Source organism: Myiozetetes cayanensis, unplaced genomic scaffold, assembly GCF_022539395.1.
Source record: "Myiozetetes cayanensis isolate MyiCay16 unplaced genomic scaffold, myiCay2020 scf30, whole genome shotgun sequence".
Classification (NCBI taxonomy): Eukaryota; Metazoa; Chordata; class Aves; order Passeriformes; family Tyrannidae; genus Myiozetetes; species Myiozetetes cayanensis.
This window is the reverse complement of record NW_026087522.1, coordinates 4,677,171-4,694,877: the sequence shown is the minus strand read 5'-3', so window position 1 is coordinate 4,694,877 and position 17,707 is coordinate 4,677,171. Positions and strand designations below refer to the sequence as shown.

Sequence of the window (17,707 nt, the reverse complement as noted above, 5' to 3'; positions counted from 1 at the left end):
ATGAACATTGATTTGTTTGTTAAAAATATATATAAAAAGTGTTGCATTAGTGTCTGTGTAGAGGCAGGATTGTGGTGAGTGTGGATTCACAGCCAGTGCTGCAAATAAAGTAATGCTTGGCTTTCTACCACTACAAATGGATGTTATTTCTGTTATCCCAAGGATTTGGGAATTATCTGGCAACAGAACCACAGCAGGCAAACTGCTGACACCACCACAAAGAATGACAAGGGGGAGTGACAAAAGGCCACATAAAGGTTTAATTGGGACCCCATTACCCATTCAGCTCTCTAACAACTGCTCTGGGGCACATTAAAACCAGCCAGGAGCTGGAAAAGCATCTGCTGCCTGGAAAAGTGATGCTCCTTCAGCTTCTGGGGGCCCTTGGCTGGTGCCTCTCTGAGACGTCCCAATCTGAGTGTGTCCTTGAGGTCAACAGTTGTGCTCTGAGCTCCTGAACAGACTCCAAGGAAGGGTTTTTCATTTGGCAGGTGCTGAATTAGCTGAATGGAGATTTAATTGGGGGAGCAATTTAGATATCCAGCAAATGGCATATTCAGGGCAGGCCTGGGGGTTGTGAAAACAGGCAGGGATGATGCAAACACTCCTGTGGAGGTTCAGTTGTGGGCACTGTCTCTCAGTAAGGACTGTGATGACCTGGTGTGAGCAAGAACTGGGATGTTTCTGCACGTTGTGGAAGAGACACATTCAGAGAAGGCAAGTTGGGAGCAACCTCCTCAGTGCAGGCTGTGCTTGCTTCACATTCAGAAACATGATTGTACATAAAATGTGATATATCACATAGAAAAATAAGCAAGCCACCATATCCACTAGAAATTCCTGAGCTGCAACAAACCCCACACCACAGGAGCCCTGAATCCCTCAATTCCTGCTGCAATTAAATTTGTTCACATCACCTCTATCTCTCCCCTGTCCCTGGATGGGAGAATATGACAAGAGCACTTCCAGGGTGTTTCTTCCTGCAGGTTCCATGCCTTGTCTCCTATAAATGAAATTATTCCTTCCCTTTGCTTCCCATCTGCTTCTCCAGGCAGGGGCAGGGGCAGCAGAGGGACATGTCCTGTGCTGGGGCACTTTGGCAGGGAAGATGAGTGAAGCCACCAGTGATCATCAGACAGGGATCAAAAGAGCCAGGCTGGAAGTGGAGAGAGGATGGGAATTTTTCCTGGTGAATTTTAATGGCCTTTAATCAGCCACTCCATGGTGATTACCAGAAACCTTCAGAGCCCGTGTTTCATGTGCAAGTTGGGCATGACATGATTGAAACGGGGTTTGAACTCCCCTAATTTAATTCCTGCGCAGCAATCGACACTCAGCTGCCTGCAAAGAGGGAGAGGGAGAGGGAAAGGGAAAGGGAGAGGGAGAGGGAGAGGGTGGTTGGCACTGAACAGGCTCCCCAGGGCAGTGGGCACAGCCCCAAGGCTGCCAGAGCTGCAGGAGGGTTTGGATGATCCTCTGGGGCACAGGGGGGGACTCTTGGGGCTGGGCCTGTGCAGGGCTGAGGGTTGGACTCCAGGATCCTTGGGGGTCCCTCCCAGCTCAGCATTTTCTGGGATTCTGTGACAGGATCATCTTTACCCCATGGGAACACAGAGAGCTCTGCAGGAAGTTTGTGGAGAGAACAATTCACCACTGCAACAGAAAAAATGCACTAAAAATGTAGTAGAACGAGTCCCAGAATCCCAGAATGATTTGGGTTGGATAAGACCTTAAAGATGATCCCATTCCACCCCCTGCCATGGGCAGGGACACCTTCCATAGCCCAGGTTGCTCCAACCCTCCAGCCCTTGGACACTCCCAGGGCTGGGGCAGCCACAGCTTCTCTGGGCAACCTGTGCCAGGGCCTGCCCACCCTCACAGCCAAGAATTCCTTCCCAATATCTATCTAATCCTGCCCTCTGGCAGTGGGAAGCCCCACCAGTTGGCTACTGCTGTGTAAGTAAATCTACAAGTGAGGTTTGCCAGGGTCTATCACCAGTTTTAATCACCTGCCCTAAACCAGGGGTGTTTCTCCTGCCTTGGGAGCCAGGCAGGCTCTGAGCAGCAGCTCCAAAGCTTTGCCCAGGGGTGACAAATTGCTGTGAGTTTAAAAAATGCACATCCCCCCTCCCCCATCAAATACCTTCAAGTCGTTTTCATTTGGCCAAATCCTAAATGGATCCATTTTCTGTTACAAATGATACAACACAAACCCCACTTGATTTGTTTGCTGCAAAAACACGCTCCACATAAATAAGAATGTTGTGTTACTTCTGAGTAAAACACATTTTAAACCACACTGGTGAAAAACAGGCACATATTCAGTCAAAACAGTGCAGGAATTCTGGGACTAATGGTAATTTCAAAGTCTTGGATGAAAGTTCCACTTGGGTAGAAACAAAGGGCAATTTTTCAATAACATAAAATTATTATAATAATTTTATAAAATTGAATAAAATTAATTTTTAAATTTTATAATAAAATAAAATTGAATAAAATTGATTTCAGTAAAACGTGTTGATTATCTCCAATCACCAGGGTGACGATTCTCTCAGGAATTACCCAGGTATCCCAAATGAAAACACCATTTCCACACAGGAGGAAGAAGCACAACCAGACCCAGCTCTTCCCCCAGTTCCTGAGCCCTCGATCCTGAAGGATTTCTGCTGCCATTTCTCTGCCTGTGCTGTTGGGTCCAGCATGAATCAGAAACCAAAGCACAAATCTAAATTTTGGCTCAGGGTGGCCAGACAGATCCCTTCCCAGCCCCAAAGGCTGCTGAGGGGGGGTTATTTTGGACCTGTCCCCCAGGAGTTTGCTTGTTCCCTATTCCCCTGTATTCTGAGGCACGTGAAGAACTGAATTTATTCTTTATTTCCTAAATCAAGGGCTTAAGTTGGACTGAACTGAGCCTGTGTTATTTTCTACACCCATCCTGAGCTGAATCAGCCATTCCTAGAGGGTTTCATCATCATTTGATTCCATAATCATAATATATAATATATTCCACTTTTGCTCTGAAACTGTCCTTGGAATCTGAGCCCCTGTGAATGTCAGGAGGACACACAGGCTGAAGGGTGGGTGGAATGTTCCCACAAGTGTCCCTGAGCCATGAGCTCAGCAGGGTTTTCATGCCAGTTGTGGTAAAGATGTGGCTTTAGGAAATGCAGGGCTGGAGCTGATGTGTAACAAGAAGTATTGGGGAAAGGATGTATTTTAACTCCAGTTATAGTCATGGGATGGTTTGGGTTGGAAGGGACCTTAAAAATCATCCAGTCCCCCCCACTGCCATGGGCAGGGACACCTCCCACTAGCACAGATTGCTCCAACCTGGCCTTGGACACTTCCAGGGATCCAGGGGCAGCCACAGCTTCTCTGGGCAACCTGTGCCAGGGCCTGCCCACCCTCCCAGCCAGGAATTCCTTCCCAATATCCCATCTAACCCTGCCCTCTGGCAGTTTAAAGCCTGGCTAATGTAGTGAGAACACGTGCCTGCACACCAACTAGCCCTAAAATAAATATTAATAAATATTACTATTGGCTCAATTATCTCTTCATACAAAGGACACAAGTGCTGGAGGCTGAGGGTCCTGGGTTTGTCTTCACAAGGGATCCCAGTGCCTGAAATGCCTGAAATCTGCCCCCTCCACAGAGCCTGCCTGCCTTTGGGACAGCTCTGCTCAGAGCCTGCTCCTCGAAAATGCATCACTTTATTTCATTTGTCTTTTCATTGCTCTGTCAATTCCAAAAGTTCAAGGAATTGGAGCTTCACGGGGGAGCTGATGGATTGACAACGATGTTTTCTGCTAATAATCCCCCAAGCAAAGCAACCTCGGGGGAAACATCTAAACTAACACACTCAGCAAGAGTGGGAAGAGATTAAAAACATGCAAATCATTGTTATGTGATTATTTTCCTCCAGGGAAGGCAACAGCCTCCCACTCCCTGCTCCAAAAATGGGGCACTTCCATGAACTCCACCGTGGACCTCGCTGGGTTCTCTCCTGGGGGTTGTGTTGCTGCTCAGGGCAGGGATGTTGGACCCTGGAGAGCAGCTCTGGAGGGAACTGCATCACCATCCTGGCTCCTTTGGAACAGAGATCTGTCCCCCTCAGGCTACATCTGCTTATGGACATGAAAAAAAAAGGATCAGAATCAGTTTGGAACACTTCCCACCACACTCACACATCTGTTGAAAACTTCACCAGCTTCCTCAGGTTGCTCTGCCATAACTGTCTCCACCCTGATCCACTCTTTGAACTATCAGTAAATGTATGGGGATACATAATGATCTGTTTTAATTACCACTTTATAGTGTGGTGTGTCACTGAACAGCCACAATAACAGAATCATCTCTCTGTGACACCATTCCCTCCATCAGCTCAGGAGGCTGCACCCATCTCACAGGGCAAGGTTTCTTCCTTTGCCAGCACAAAAATACACCCAAACCTCCACAGACAGTCAGAAAACAGACAAAGAAACAATTTCTCAGTGAAGTGGCAGATTTGTTTGGGGAAAAAAAAAGACTTTAAGGAATTTCTCCTGAAGATCAGCATCTTTCCACCAACTTGGCAGAACTGTGTTGGGGATCAGCTGGGAAAGTTCTTGGAGAAACCAAGGCAAGAGTTTGTGCAGATCCCTCGGGAAGGGGAGGAAGGGGTTGGCCCAGATCCCATCCCACCTCCTGCCATTGGAGAGGTTGGGAATGGAGGGAAATGGGGCAGCATGGCCAGGGCATCTCCAGCCAGGGAAAGACACCTCAGGAGGGATGGGCCAGGGAATCATCTCCACCTTGATGGTCAGGGAAAACCTTCCTAGAGATCACCAGAGAAACACCTCCACCCTGATGGTCAGGGGAACAAAAACTCTGCATGGATGGGCCAGAGAAACATCCCCACCCTGATGGAAAAGGAAAATCCTCAGCATGGATGGTCAGGAACACATCTCCACCCTGGTGTCCAAGGGAATCTCCCCATCCCAGGGTAACTCCAGACAGCTGGTGCCTGGAGAACCCCCTGCCAGGGCCACCAATGTGCCCACCACTTTTCCTCCTCACAGACACCAGGCTGGGCCAGCAAGGCCGTGCTCTGTGATGGGAGGACACCCAGGGGGGGTGGCTGGGTGGGCATGGCAGGGCAGCAGTGGAAACCTTTCTCCTCCATGGGCAATTCCCAACACAAGCTTCTCCTTGTGCCTCTGCACGAGCAGAAATCCAGAGATGCCCTCTGGGAGAAGCACCAGGATGCTCCAGAAGCTGCTTCAGGGCTGTCCCACGAGGCATTTTGCTGCTAAAACTGAAAATCTTAATATCTAACCAGGGCATCACTTTGGGCTGGATGGTTCCAGGTGGGTTTATTCAGAATCCCAGAATCAATCCCAGTGTGGTTTGGGTTGGAAGGGACCTTAAAAACCATCCAGTCCCCCCCAGTGCCATGGGCAGGGACACCTTCCACCAGCCCAGGTTGCTTCAAGCCCTCGTCCAACCTGGCCTTGGACACTTCCAGGGCTGGGGCAGCCACAGCTTCTCTGGGCAACCTGTGCCAGAGCTTTTGCCTTCAGGTGTTCAGGTTCCAGCAGAAACCTGCCCCAAAAATCCTGGATACACTCTGGGAAAATGTGAATTGAACTCTGTGCTGGAGAAATTTCCTGGCAGCAGGACCTGCAGGTCCTTCCTCAGTGCCCCAGCACCGCCTGCTCTCCTGTCTCACACCAGCAAACCTCAGCCACCACCCGGGCTACAAACACCCCACCCCAGAGACCTTCTGCAGCTTCTCCACTTGCATTTTTCTAGAAATACTCCTTCCTTTTTTTTTTTTCCTATTGTTCCAAGCAAGTAATTTCCTTTTAAGCTTTTGTTTCACACAAAAGGTCATTTTCTTTCTAAGCACATTTGTTCCCTGCAAACAGTTGCCAACACTTGAGGGGTTGGTTTGTTTGTTTATGAGCAATGCAGTGTCTATTTTCCTGTTTTCCCCTATAATTCTTCAATTGTAGTGTCTCTTTTCCTGGTTTTCCCTCTAATTTTTCAATTTTCACAGTGTTTTTACCCCCCTGAAAGCCAGGGCTGGGAGGCAGGGCAATATATGGATTCCCATCTCAAAGGGGGGGATTCTTCAGGAAAAAGAAATAGAAAAAAGCCACCACTATCAAGTCTGTTTTAAACAATTCCCAAGCTCTGATCTCCATTAAAATCAGACTTTTCTTATGGTCAATTAAGGACTCGACAAAATCACTGCAGTGCAGTGAAAGGGGGATTTTGTTACAGGAATTGAAGTATCCAGGGAAGCCAAAGGCAAAGTCCTCCAGTGACACCCAGACTGCAGATCCTTACAGGTCCTGTTCTCTGTGCAGAGGGGAAGGATGGATCCTGGGGATCTGGTAGGATTTAAGGACTTGCCTCTGGAAGAAACTCCTTCCTGACCCTGGGAGTGCTGGGATATGGGATTTGAAGACACAGCTGTTGCCCCTGAAACCCCCCTGAGTGTTTTTGTGCCACCTCTGCTCCATCACCCAGAGGTGCCTTTCAAAGGCAGCCAAAGTGATCCCCATCCCAACACAAGCAGCTCTGGGAATGTTCCTGGTCCTCAGAGGGGCTGGAGAATCCGATCCCCTGGGCAAGGAGGCCACAGAAAGCTGCAAACCCTTTCCCCAAGCCTGTGCACACATCAGATGATGCTCACACACAGTTCTATTTCCTGAACGTTTCTCCTCACGTTTCCAAGCAAAACCTCCGAGCAGTTCCTGTTTCCCACATCAAGCAGGGGCAAAAAAACCACCCCAACCCAACCCCAAAAAGCCAGAGAGCTGCAGCCTGAGTTTATATATAAACTGGCCTAGAAAAAATAACCTCTCTGCAGCAAGAGCTGATGGGGTTTAAGTCCATGAGTGTGCACAAAGCCCCACCAGAGCCCGCCAGGCCAGCTTTCCACTGTCATCCAGCAGGCAGGAAGCCTCTGAATATGAACTGGCTGCAGTAAATAGGCTGTGAACCAAAGCTGGAGAGCATTTCTGAAGGCTAAACATGTCAGGAAGGTGGTTGAGGAGAAAGAACAGAGTGGGACAATGAAGTCGTGCTTTGTTGCTGCTGTTGGTTCCCAGCTGCTGCCAGAACATTGCCATCTCCTGTGCCTCCAGTTCTGAGCTGTAAATTTGATCCTGGTGACTTGAGAAGTGGGTTTTGTTACAGGGATAAATGTTGTAGTGGTGAAAATGAGGTTCCTTCCCAGAAAGGGATCAAACGGGGCCTCCCAGAGTCGCTCGCTCCTGGCTGGGGGTGAATCCACGCTCTGCAAAGGGGTTCCAGGGGGGACAATCCCCGTGCCCAGGGACAGCTTTACCACCATGATCCAGGAACCTCTCCAGTGCTCACATCTGCACCAGCTGTGACAGCACATCTGTGCTGGGCACAGGGATCAGGAGCAAAGAGCAGAGTCTTGCTGATGGATCCAGAGTTCAGCTTTCCCAGCCTTGGAGTGCAACCACTCAAAGGGGAGCTCTTTGTCAACAAAGGGAGATTTAATGGAGCAGCCAGGACTGTCTCCTTCTGCTGATAATGGTCTTGGCACCAACAGAGCTGGTCCACTGTACATAAATCAGGAAGGGCCTTGAAAGCCTTGCTGGGACCTATCAGGTGGTTTTGAGTGTCCCCAGTGCCCACATCACCTGAGTCACTCTTCCAGACTTTCTTCATCCCACACGGAGTAAAACCGGCAGGTTTGAAGCACGAGGCATCTCTTCAGCACTGAGGCACAGAACCCCAGAATGTGCTGAGCTGGGAGGGACCCCCAAGGATCCTGGAGTCCAACCCTCAGCCCTGCACAAGCCCAGCCCCAAGAGTCCCCCCCTGTGCCCCAGAGGATCATCCAAACCCTCCTGCAGCTCTGGCAGCCTTGGGGCTGTGCCCACTGCCCTGGGGAGCCTGTTCAGTGCCAACCACCCTCTGGGGGAAGAACCTTTTGCTGAGATCCACCCTGAGCCTGCCCTGACACAGCTCCAGCCATTCCCTGGGGGCTGTCCCTGGTCCCCCCAGAGCAGAGCTCAGTCCTGCCCCTCATGATGAAGCTGTCTCAGGTTGATGCCTGCAAGTGGCTGTTTCTCTCTGTTAACCCCAAAGGACACTCTGAGCAGTGTCCCAGGTGAGCTGGGATGGATTTCACACCATCCACACTGGCTGTCTGGCCAGAGCCCCCCAGCACAGCCACCTGCATCCTCCCAGGGGAAAAATCTCAGATTTGAAACCTGCAGACAAGGAAACAACACATCAGAGCAAACATGAGGGAGCAGCTATGGCAGGACAGGTTTAATTCCTGGCATTAGAAGGTCCAGGACGTTGGAGTTACTGGTGAACTGGATGAATGGAAGAACTCCCCTTGAGCAAAGCCCTACATCTGCTGTCAAGGGAAAGATGTCTGCCTTGGCTTCCAGCCCAAATTCCAGTGGTTTCTGTGGAAGAGGCAATGCCAAGGTTTTCAACCAGCCCTTCAGTTTGGCAGCATCCAGCTTGGGAAACCCAAGAAAGGGCAGATCTTCAAGAAGTACAAACCCTTTTTTTTCTCACTGTAAGGTATCTCAGGTTCAACCACCAAAAAGCACCAACCCACATTGTTTCCAACCCAGAGGACGATGCTGAGGGGAGGAGGGGCTTGTTTGGTGGGGGAGGCTGTGCATGGATGGGGGTGTGCAGTGATACAGCTCCAATTGTCCATCCTGGATCCCACCCATCAAGTTTCCACCCAAACTTTCAGCTGCAGCATTTCCTGATTTAAATCCCAAAGAAGCCACCAAGAGGGAGGGCACTTAAAGGGCACTAAGTCTGTTAATCACAGAATGGTTTGGGATGGAAGGGACCTTCAAGACCTGTTTTTTCCACCCCTTGCCATGGGCAGGGACACCTTCCACTCTCCCAGGCTGCTCCAACCTGGCCTTGGACACTTCCAGGGCTGGGGCAGCCACAGCTTCTCTGGGCACCCTGTGCCAGGGCCTGCCCACCTGAACAGGGAAGGATTCCTTCCCAACATCCCATTTCTTTTCCTCCACAAAAGTCGGTTTGAGAAGGTTCTTTGAAAAGCTGAAACAGCAGCACCTGAAACCCTGAAATCAAGAAGGATCTGCAGCAGAGCAGCTCAGGACCAGCAAAAAAAAAGCGGTGCATCCTGTGGTTTAGCAATAACCTGCACCTGCACAGAGGGGCTGAACCAGCTGAGGAGGAGGAGGGGAGTGAGGAAGGGAGGTTTTTGGGGGGCAGCTGGATCTGTTACCACGTGAAACTGCACATGGAGACACAATTCCTCTGCAACAAGGCTCATCTGCCACCACCAAATTGACTCCTCTGTGGGGACAAGAGGAGAAAACCCCCACGCAGGAAGACATTGCATAGGGTTTATCTGGTGAACTTCAGAAAGGAAAATGCCTCTCCCAGGACAGCTGTCCTTGCAGGGAGCCCCCCAGCCCCCCAGCACGGCTCCTCCTCCCCTGGGCCACCAAGCAAGGTTCCCTCACGTGTTCTGCTTCATTTCCCTCTGTTAAAGCACTAATTGACTGAGCAGAGCAGGAGAGCCCAGACCCCTCCCCTGGGACAGCCCTGTGCTCACAGTGACCCTTGCACAGAGGGTGATGGATGAGGGTTCACCCAGCAAAGCTCTGAGGGATCAGGGCACAATGTTGAGGGGGAAAGCACCACAGCCCACCCCAGCCACGTCCCTGTGCTCTCCCATGTCCCATTCCAGCCACGTCCCTGTGCTCTCCCACATTTCCAGCTGGCTCCACTGTGTCCTGTCCCTCTGCTCTCCCTTATTCCCAGCCTGGCTCTCCCATGTCCCACCCCAGCCACTTCCCACCACTCCCCCGTGTTCACAAGCTCTGAGCCCCCTCCCCTCCCTGAGCCCCCTCCCCAGCCAGTGCCAGATGTGGCACCACAGCTGGACGTGGTTCTTGCTCCATTTCCTCTCCATCCAGGGCACAAACCACCCTTTGGTGGCTCTGCAGATCCTGTGGCTCAGGACCCCAGGGGTCTCTGCTGTCCCTGGGCTGTCCCTGCCCGTCCCTCCTTCCTTGTACCTCATGGGATGTAGCTTTGGCCATTCCTACTCATCCACCAAAGGTCATAAACCCCAACATATCCCTCACCCCAAAGTCTGGAGGATCTAAAAGGTTTCTGCAAGCCCAGAAAACACGAGCAGCTGCTGAGCTGTTCCCTTTGCAGGACCCCCTTCCCCAGCCCTGCCTGTCCCCCCCAAAAAAACTGCAGAGAGGAGGAGGAATGGGAACTCTGAGCAGCAAAACCCCTGCACTGGTATTCTGCTCTTCCTGCTCCTGCAAAGCAGCTTTATCTATCCCAAAATAACCAGGCTGCTCCTGAACACTGAACGGTGTCTAAAGGGGCACCACATCTGGGTGGATGGTCCAGCCCCATCCCATGGTGCTTCCACATCTCCCTGCCCAGGCAGTGCTCCAGCACAGCATGGAATGCTCTTCCCTGCAGCTTCCACCTGCACACAGTGAAGGGAGAAAGGGGGGTGGGTGGAAATAATCAGCCCTCTCAGATGATCCCTGTGCAAAGTATTGACTTTTCAAAATAATCTCCTCGGTGCTGCTGGGCACAGGATTTATTCTGCTCATGATGCGCTTGCAGCCTGGTTGTTTAACCATTCAAACTTGTTCTGACTTCCAAAAGCATTTCAGCCAAGACAGAGGTTTATTTTAATTAAAAACCTATCATCCAAGGTTGTTGTTACTTCTGGTCCTGTTCCTTTCCCCAGGGACTGGAGGTCCTCCACTCTACATCCTGTGGAACACTTGAGCCTGAAGGTCTTTGCACTCAGAAATGGGGCAAAAACTGCAAATGAATGTGAAATTCCACTTTCTCCCCTCTCTTTTCATCCCTGGCAGGGGCACAGTGCACAGATTTGGAGTCTGTTTGCCCAAAAAAAGGAGCTGCTATTTACCAATGCTGATGTTTGGCTTTCCTGTGATGCTCTTGATCTAAATCCCTTCCCAGCCCTGAAAGCCCCTGCAGTGGAAATGCCTCAAACTCACCTGGGCAGAACCCAGCCCTGGGTGCATAACTGGAACTAAACTCGTGTTCCCTCTGGAAAAAACAACTTCTCCTGGCTGAAAATTGATCCAACAGCACCTCTCTGACTGTGAAACAGCTACCCCAGAGCTGCCAACCCCTGCCAGAAACACTGAAGGGAAGCAGCTTTGGGATAGCTGATGAGAGCAGGAGCAGCTCAGGGAAGGGGGACAGAGGTGGTCACTCCAAAAAAACAACCTCAAGCTGTGCCAGGGGAGGTTTAGGTCAGATATCAGGGACAATTTCTTCACTGAAAGGGTGGTCATGCCCTGGCACAGCTGCCCAGGGCAGTGGGGGAGCCCCCACCCCTGGAGGTGGCACTTGGGGACATGGGGCAGTGGTGGCCTTGGCTGTACTGGATTAGTGGCTGGACTTGATGGTCTTAAAAGGGCTTTTCCAACCTGAGTGATTCCCATCAGGAATCCCACTGGAGACAATGCAGAGCTGTAAAGGCTCAAAGAGCAGGTGACTTCTGGCCCTGCAGATGCCCAGGGTAAAGCCAGGCAGGAATGGGCAGCGGGAACCTGCTCCCTGAGTGACACCTGTGCGAGTTTTCCTTGCTTTTTCTTGGGGAAAAAAGCAGCAAAAGGACTGTAGTCTTCACTCCTATCCCAGCAGAAAAGCAGTCTGAGCTGAAGCCTTCCCTTCCAGGGCTTTGGAATCCAGGGAAGCGCTATGGAAAGAGGTGTGTTTTTACCCTTACAAGGAAAAGATCCCAACCATTGTTTCCCAGGGCTGGTGGGAGTCAGTCAGAGCTTTGCTTCCTGCAGGGACCCCCCCAGGGCTGGCCCTGCCCACGGAGGGTTTGGTTGTTGGGAGTCTCTGCTCAGATTTCCCTCATCCCACCCCCACCTGGGGGGGCACAAGGTCCCTGGGAGCACAGGGAAAGCTGAGTCCAGGATCCTGCTGCTCCAAATCCAGAGCTCCCACCCCCTCCTCCTGCCCCTCTTCCTCTGGGCAAAGCCACCTCAGGCATTCCCCTGGGCTGGAGGGTCACTCAACAGCAGCAGCTTAACCAGGAGAATCCTGGAGAGGGCTCCAGCCTGCTCTGCCTCCCCATCCCAGAGCTCAGCTCACGAGCTTGGCTTTCCCAACAGGGCTTTTTGCTTCTCCAGCAGCTCCAGGGAGGGGCTGGAAGGGGAGCCTGGAAGGCTCAGTGGGACTGGGTGGTGCTTCCTCCCCTCCCTGCTGCTCTGCCACGCTGGGATGAGGCTCCCAAGGTACAAAACATTCCTGGTTCTCCCGGTGCTGCCCTTCCTGGTGTCCTCCAGCCCTCACCTCCCCCACATTCGTTACCAACCAGAGAATTCACTGACACCAAAGTCTTGCTTTGACAAGCAAACACTGGGATCCAGAGCAGGATTCCCAGGGTTATTCCTGTCACGTGCCAGCAACAAGCTTTTAGAAGACTTTAAAAATGCTTTTCCAAAGGTCCACCCAGTTCAGTCCGGACTGTACTGGAGGGCAGGCAGTAAAATAAGACAGAAATGCTCATTTCTAGGCTGGGCTCTTGTGATTCCTGGGAACTTGGTCACAGCTGCAGTGTCTTAGCAGGCAAAGGCTGCTGATGGTCAGTGAAAGGAACAGCAACCCCACAGGAAGCCACACATTTAATCCATTGGCAAGGAAAAGTGCAGCACTGTGGGTCTGGAGATGTTTAATCCCTGCCATAACAGCCTGGACTGCTTTTCCTGGAAGCTCTGAAGCTCTTGGAAATCCCGCTGCAAGGCTGGAAAAAAAGGCAGCTCCTACTGCCAGAGACCTGCTCTGAAACCAGCCAGAGCAAACCTCCCTGGGGTAAAACATCCCCTGTGCCAACCCAGCCCTCAGGCTGGCCCTGAGCTCAGCACACAGCACCAGTGCCACCTGATCTCCTGGGCACGAGGGGCATCCCCCACCACAGCCCAGGGACCCTGAGCAATGACACGGTTGTGGAGATTCAAGGTTCCCAACACTCCAAAAACTCGTCAAGGAAAACGCTTTTCTCTTCCAAACCTGAGTTCCAGAACGCTGCTGAAGGTGTTGCAGGAATGTCTGGGCGATTTGTGGTGTCCAGCTCCTCCCACCCACGGGAAGGGCTTTCCCTCCTCCCACGCAGGGCTCAGCTGGACACCCAGCTCAGCACACACCAGGGCCCTTTGCACAGGCATTCACACTTGGAAGACACAGTGTTCTCCTCAACAAATCCATTCTGGAAGCTGCTGAGAGTTGGTTAAAGCTGCACTTTAATGAAATGCTGACTCACCTGCCAGAATATGCTGTCTATTGTGTTCCCCAGGAAGCCGTCCCTGCCCTCCGACGACACCAGCTTAGGGCCCAGGATGGTCATAAATTCATCGAAATCCACCTGGCCATCCCCTGGAATGAAAGAAAAACGTCACAGGATTATGGAGGCAGGGAATAGTTTGGGTTGGAAGGGACTTTTAGAGGCCACCTAGTGCATCTGGAGCATCTTCTGCTGGATCTGCTTGCTCCAAAACCTGGCCAACCTGGCCTTGGACGCTTCCAGGGATGGGGTAGCCACCAACTCTCTGGAAAACCTCTGCCAGGGCCTCACCACCCTCACTGTTATCAAGGAGTTATCCCTGATAATCAAGTTATTATCCCCGAGTGCCAATGTCCATCCTGCTGCTCTGGATCTGCTGCACATCAAGGACCCACTGTGGCACCTCCCCCATCAACCCCATGGTGCTTCCAGACCCAGATCCTTTGACATCCCAAAGAATGGCACCTCCCCCATCAACCCCATGGTGCTTCCAGACCCAGATCCTTTGACATCCCAAAGAATGGCCCCTGCTGTGGCCCATCCACACCTGCAGACAGGACCAGACTAGAGGTGAGCAGGTCATTCCCAGCCCTGCAGAGGCCAATCCCTTCTCCAAAAGCCCTCCTGGCAGGAGGACAGGAGGCAGCAGCACATCCAGGGCTCTTCCCTCACCGCTGCCAAACAGGTCTCTGCAAAACTTTTCCAGGGCCAGCAGCATCCTCCAGAGGGAGGGAGTCCACAGAGCAGAGAGCCAGACTATTGCAAATCCACGAGGCATTTCATTCCAGCTTTCCAGGAGCTCTGGGAAGGCCTGAGTGCTCAGCAGGCACAGCTTCAGTGCCTTTAACAGGGAGAGGAGGTTGTTCCTGCCACTAATGAGCTGAGCTGCTGCTGCCCTGAGCCCCTGCTTGTGCTCCAAACCAGGCACAGGGCTGTCTGGAGGGAGAATCCTATCCAGTGTTACTTTTCCCTATGAGAACTTCTGCCATGAAAATGAAAATGGCAAAAAAGGGGACATTCCTGCCTGCTGAAGGGTCATAAAAATACCTGTTTGTCTGAACAATGTCTAGACCTTCTGAAAATATTTAATCTCCCCAAATCTATCAGTCCACAGGCACACCCGCCTGCACGTCACTGAGGGAGTGGATATATTTGCACTTTTCCAGGTCTGGAAGCACCATCAGCAACTGCAAGAGTTGTAGTTGTGTTTTGTTCTCGTTCAGCTGGACCTGACTGCACCCACCTCTCCAGGCAAAAAATCACCAGGTGGGAGAAGTGTCTGAAACCATTAAACTAAAGCAGATTAAATCATCAGGTGGGAGAAGTGTCTGAAACCACCAGACTAAAGCAATGCCAGGGCTGCTGTTCAAATGCCACCACTGCCAGCAGCACTGCCCCACCCTCCCAAGCACCACGTGTGTCTGTCCTCTTTATCACATCTCAGATGCTTGATGTGAGCAGATGCACCCACTGAAATCCCTCCTCATCTCCCCAGATAATAAGCAGAGTCAAAGAAGTGATCTCCAGTCAGGGGGGCTCTGCCTGGAATTGCTTGCAGGGAATATCCCGGGGCTGAGCCAGTGAGAGGAGCCCAGCAGGGATTCCTGGTGGCTTTGATCCTGGAACGTGCCCAGAGATCCCATCTCACTGCTAAAGCTGCTCACACCTTCAGGGCTTTGCAGGGCTGAGCCCTTGCAGCTTTTCTGCATTTCTGGGACAGCTGATTAAGCAGGGAAGGAAAGGGGTGGGCACCCCATCCCCTGGCTATGGAAACATCTGCTCCCTCTGCTCCCCCCTGGGAACAGCATCAAGTGGGATTGGATCAGACACAGAGCCAGGAACAAATCCATGCAAACTGGGATGGTAATTTCCTGGAATTAGCCAGATTAGGGAGAAAACAATCTGCATTTCAAAGAGGCCCTGCACAGATTTGGGCTGTGCACCTGCAGCCCCCAAACTCTGAGTTGTTCAGTTTGGGTTCTCTACGCTGTCCTTTCACCCCCAGAGGACAGGCAGGACTTCACCCCACTCATGACCCCTGAGCAGCAGGTGCCAGGACTGCTGGACTCTGGGGCTGACTCAGAACAAGGCTCTGGGCAGACCCTGCTCCTGATGGCCCCGTGCCTTTGCCAGGGATCATAACTAACTTCACAGGCTTTAATTATCAGCTTCACTGTAGCACTTGCCACAACCTCGGTAGAAAGATGCCATTAAAAAATGCATTGTCCCATTATTGACTGCTTTTTCAATTAAAACTCTTAACTGGCAAGGAAACTAGACCCCGAAACACTTTGCCAGGTAGAAATATCCCCTTAACATTCACTTCAAGCTGCAGAGAACAAACCTTCCTGCCATCAGGGTCTCAGGAGACAGCAACATCATAACATCAAGAAAGAGAAATCACAGTTTTGTCTGAAAATTCCTTTTGCACTGTGTAACTGCCAGGAGAGAAATATAAAAATCTACACACAGGTTCCAAGCCTGCAATGAGAAAATGCACAGGGGTGCTTTCCACAGCCATGGCATCACCAGGTATTGCCCAGTACCCACAGCCCATCAGATCCTGGGAGCACCCAGCCTGAAATGTGTGTTGGGCTCAGTCAAAAGGTGCCTTCCTCGTCCTCCTCCTCCTCTTCCTCACAGTCACAGGGTGATGTGAGGTACCAGCTGTGTACCAGCTGATGAGGTACCACAGGTACCAGCTGATGTGTGATGCTCACACTGACCATCTGCTCTCCACTCTGCTCTGGAGGCAAATCACACCCCCACACATCTCCACGTTCCTCTGCTGGGCCCACAGATTTGCTGCTCTCCTGGGCTCCTGGAATCCCAGGATGTGCTGGATTGGAAGGGACCCCCAAGGATCCTGGAGTCCAACCCCCAGCCCTGCACAGGCCCAGCCCCAAGAGTCCCCCCCTGTGCCCCAGAGGATCATCCAAACCCTCCTGCAGCTCTGGCAGCCTTGGGGCTGTGCCCACTGCCCTGGGGAGCCTGTTCAGTGCCAACCACCCTCTGGGGGAAGAACCTTTTGCTGAGATCCACCCTGAGCCTGCCCTGACACAGCTCCAGCCATTCCCTGGGGGCTGAGCTGTTGATATTCAGAGTGAGCCACGTGTGGCTCATTCACAAACTAATTCTGAGCTGGTTTAGGGTGGGCCTGGCAGTGCTGGGTCAGTGCTTGCACTGGTTGATCTTAGAGGTCTCTCCCAGCCCTAATGATTCCATGATGCCAAGTCACTCAAACATGGCAAGAACTTATTTACAACCTGGGAGGGCAGAGAAACCTTGAGGCACAGGGGGGTGGCTCCAGTGGGACAGGGGGACTGGCAGATGGCAAGGGGGGTGAGGAGCAGAGGGGTTCCAGGCAGGATGGCACCAAGGGACAGGTCACTGCTTGGGTGGGCGCTGAGCAAAGCACCAGAGCTGAGCTCAACCCCTGGTTTAACCCACCTAAACCACTTACTGGTTTCCTGACAGTTCTGCCCTCACATCTTTCTCCCTGGCAATGCCTCCTCCTCGCCCTGGCATCGGTGTCAAAGAGTCCCAAGCAGGGTCACAACCACATGGCTGAACCTGGCACGACTAAAGGATGACTCAGAACATCTCTGGCCACATCAGCACAGACAACTCAGATCTGCTCAGAATTCCCAGCCCCTCAGCACGGGGATATTGTGCTCATTTGTGCTCCCAGACACCACAAAGGTTGGCTCCACTGTCCCAGTTCTCACAAAAAACAGGCAAATGTGATAATGAAAAGGGATAACAACGAGCTGTCCACAGCAACAGTGGCAGCATAATTGTCCCACCACGGAAAAAGGATGCTGAAGGCACCCACAGCATCTCTGGGGTCTCTGGGAACCTTCTCAGTGACCAAAAACTGGCCAACAAGGGGTCACAGACCTGCCAAAGTCACCCTGGGCACTGTTTGCTTGGGGGGTGCAGAAAGGCCTCGGGGATAACTCCACCTGGAAGAACATTTGCTGTGCTGTGAGCCCAGTTTGGCTGCTCCCCTGGAGCTCCACAGAGCCACAGCAGAGAATAGCTGGGCCCACAGAACATCCAGCACATTTATTCCAAGTGTGGGCATGGCAGGGGGTTGGAATTGGATGATCTTCAGGGTCTCTTCCAACCCAACCCATCCTGTGCTTCTCAGTGCACCAAAGATGATGGAGCAGCAGCTCAGAGCAGTGTGGAGCTGGGAAACCTGGGGCTTTTCCAGCTCTTCCAGACCCTGCAGCCCAGAGAAATTTGCTTTGTACTTGCCTTCCCCCAGGAGGGGGTGTCTGCTCCTTTGAAAAATGCCCATTAGGTTTTCTAAGTACACCAGTGGCATCACAGAATCATTAAGGTTGGAAAATCCTCCCTTCCACA

At 51.9% G+C, this 17,707-nt stretch overlaps 1 protein-coding gene across 6 annotated transcripts in view; it reads right to left on the bottom strand.

The window, feature by feature from the left end:
* The window catches only part of CALN1 (calneuron 1), a 159,040-nt gene that overhangs the window by 41,446 nt on the left and 99,887 nt on the right, over positions 1 to 17,707 (bottom strand). For all 6 annotated transcript variants that reach the window (XM_050325666.1, XM_050325667.1, XM_050325670.1 and 3 more), the window contains one exon: positions 13,316 to 13,428. In XM_050325666.1, coding sequence (XP_050181623.1) covers positions 13,316 to 13,428 — 113 coding nt within the window. The remainder of the gene's footprint in view (positions 1 to 13,315; positions 13,429 to 17,707) is intronic.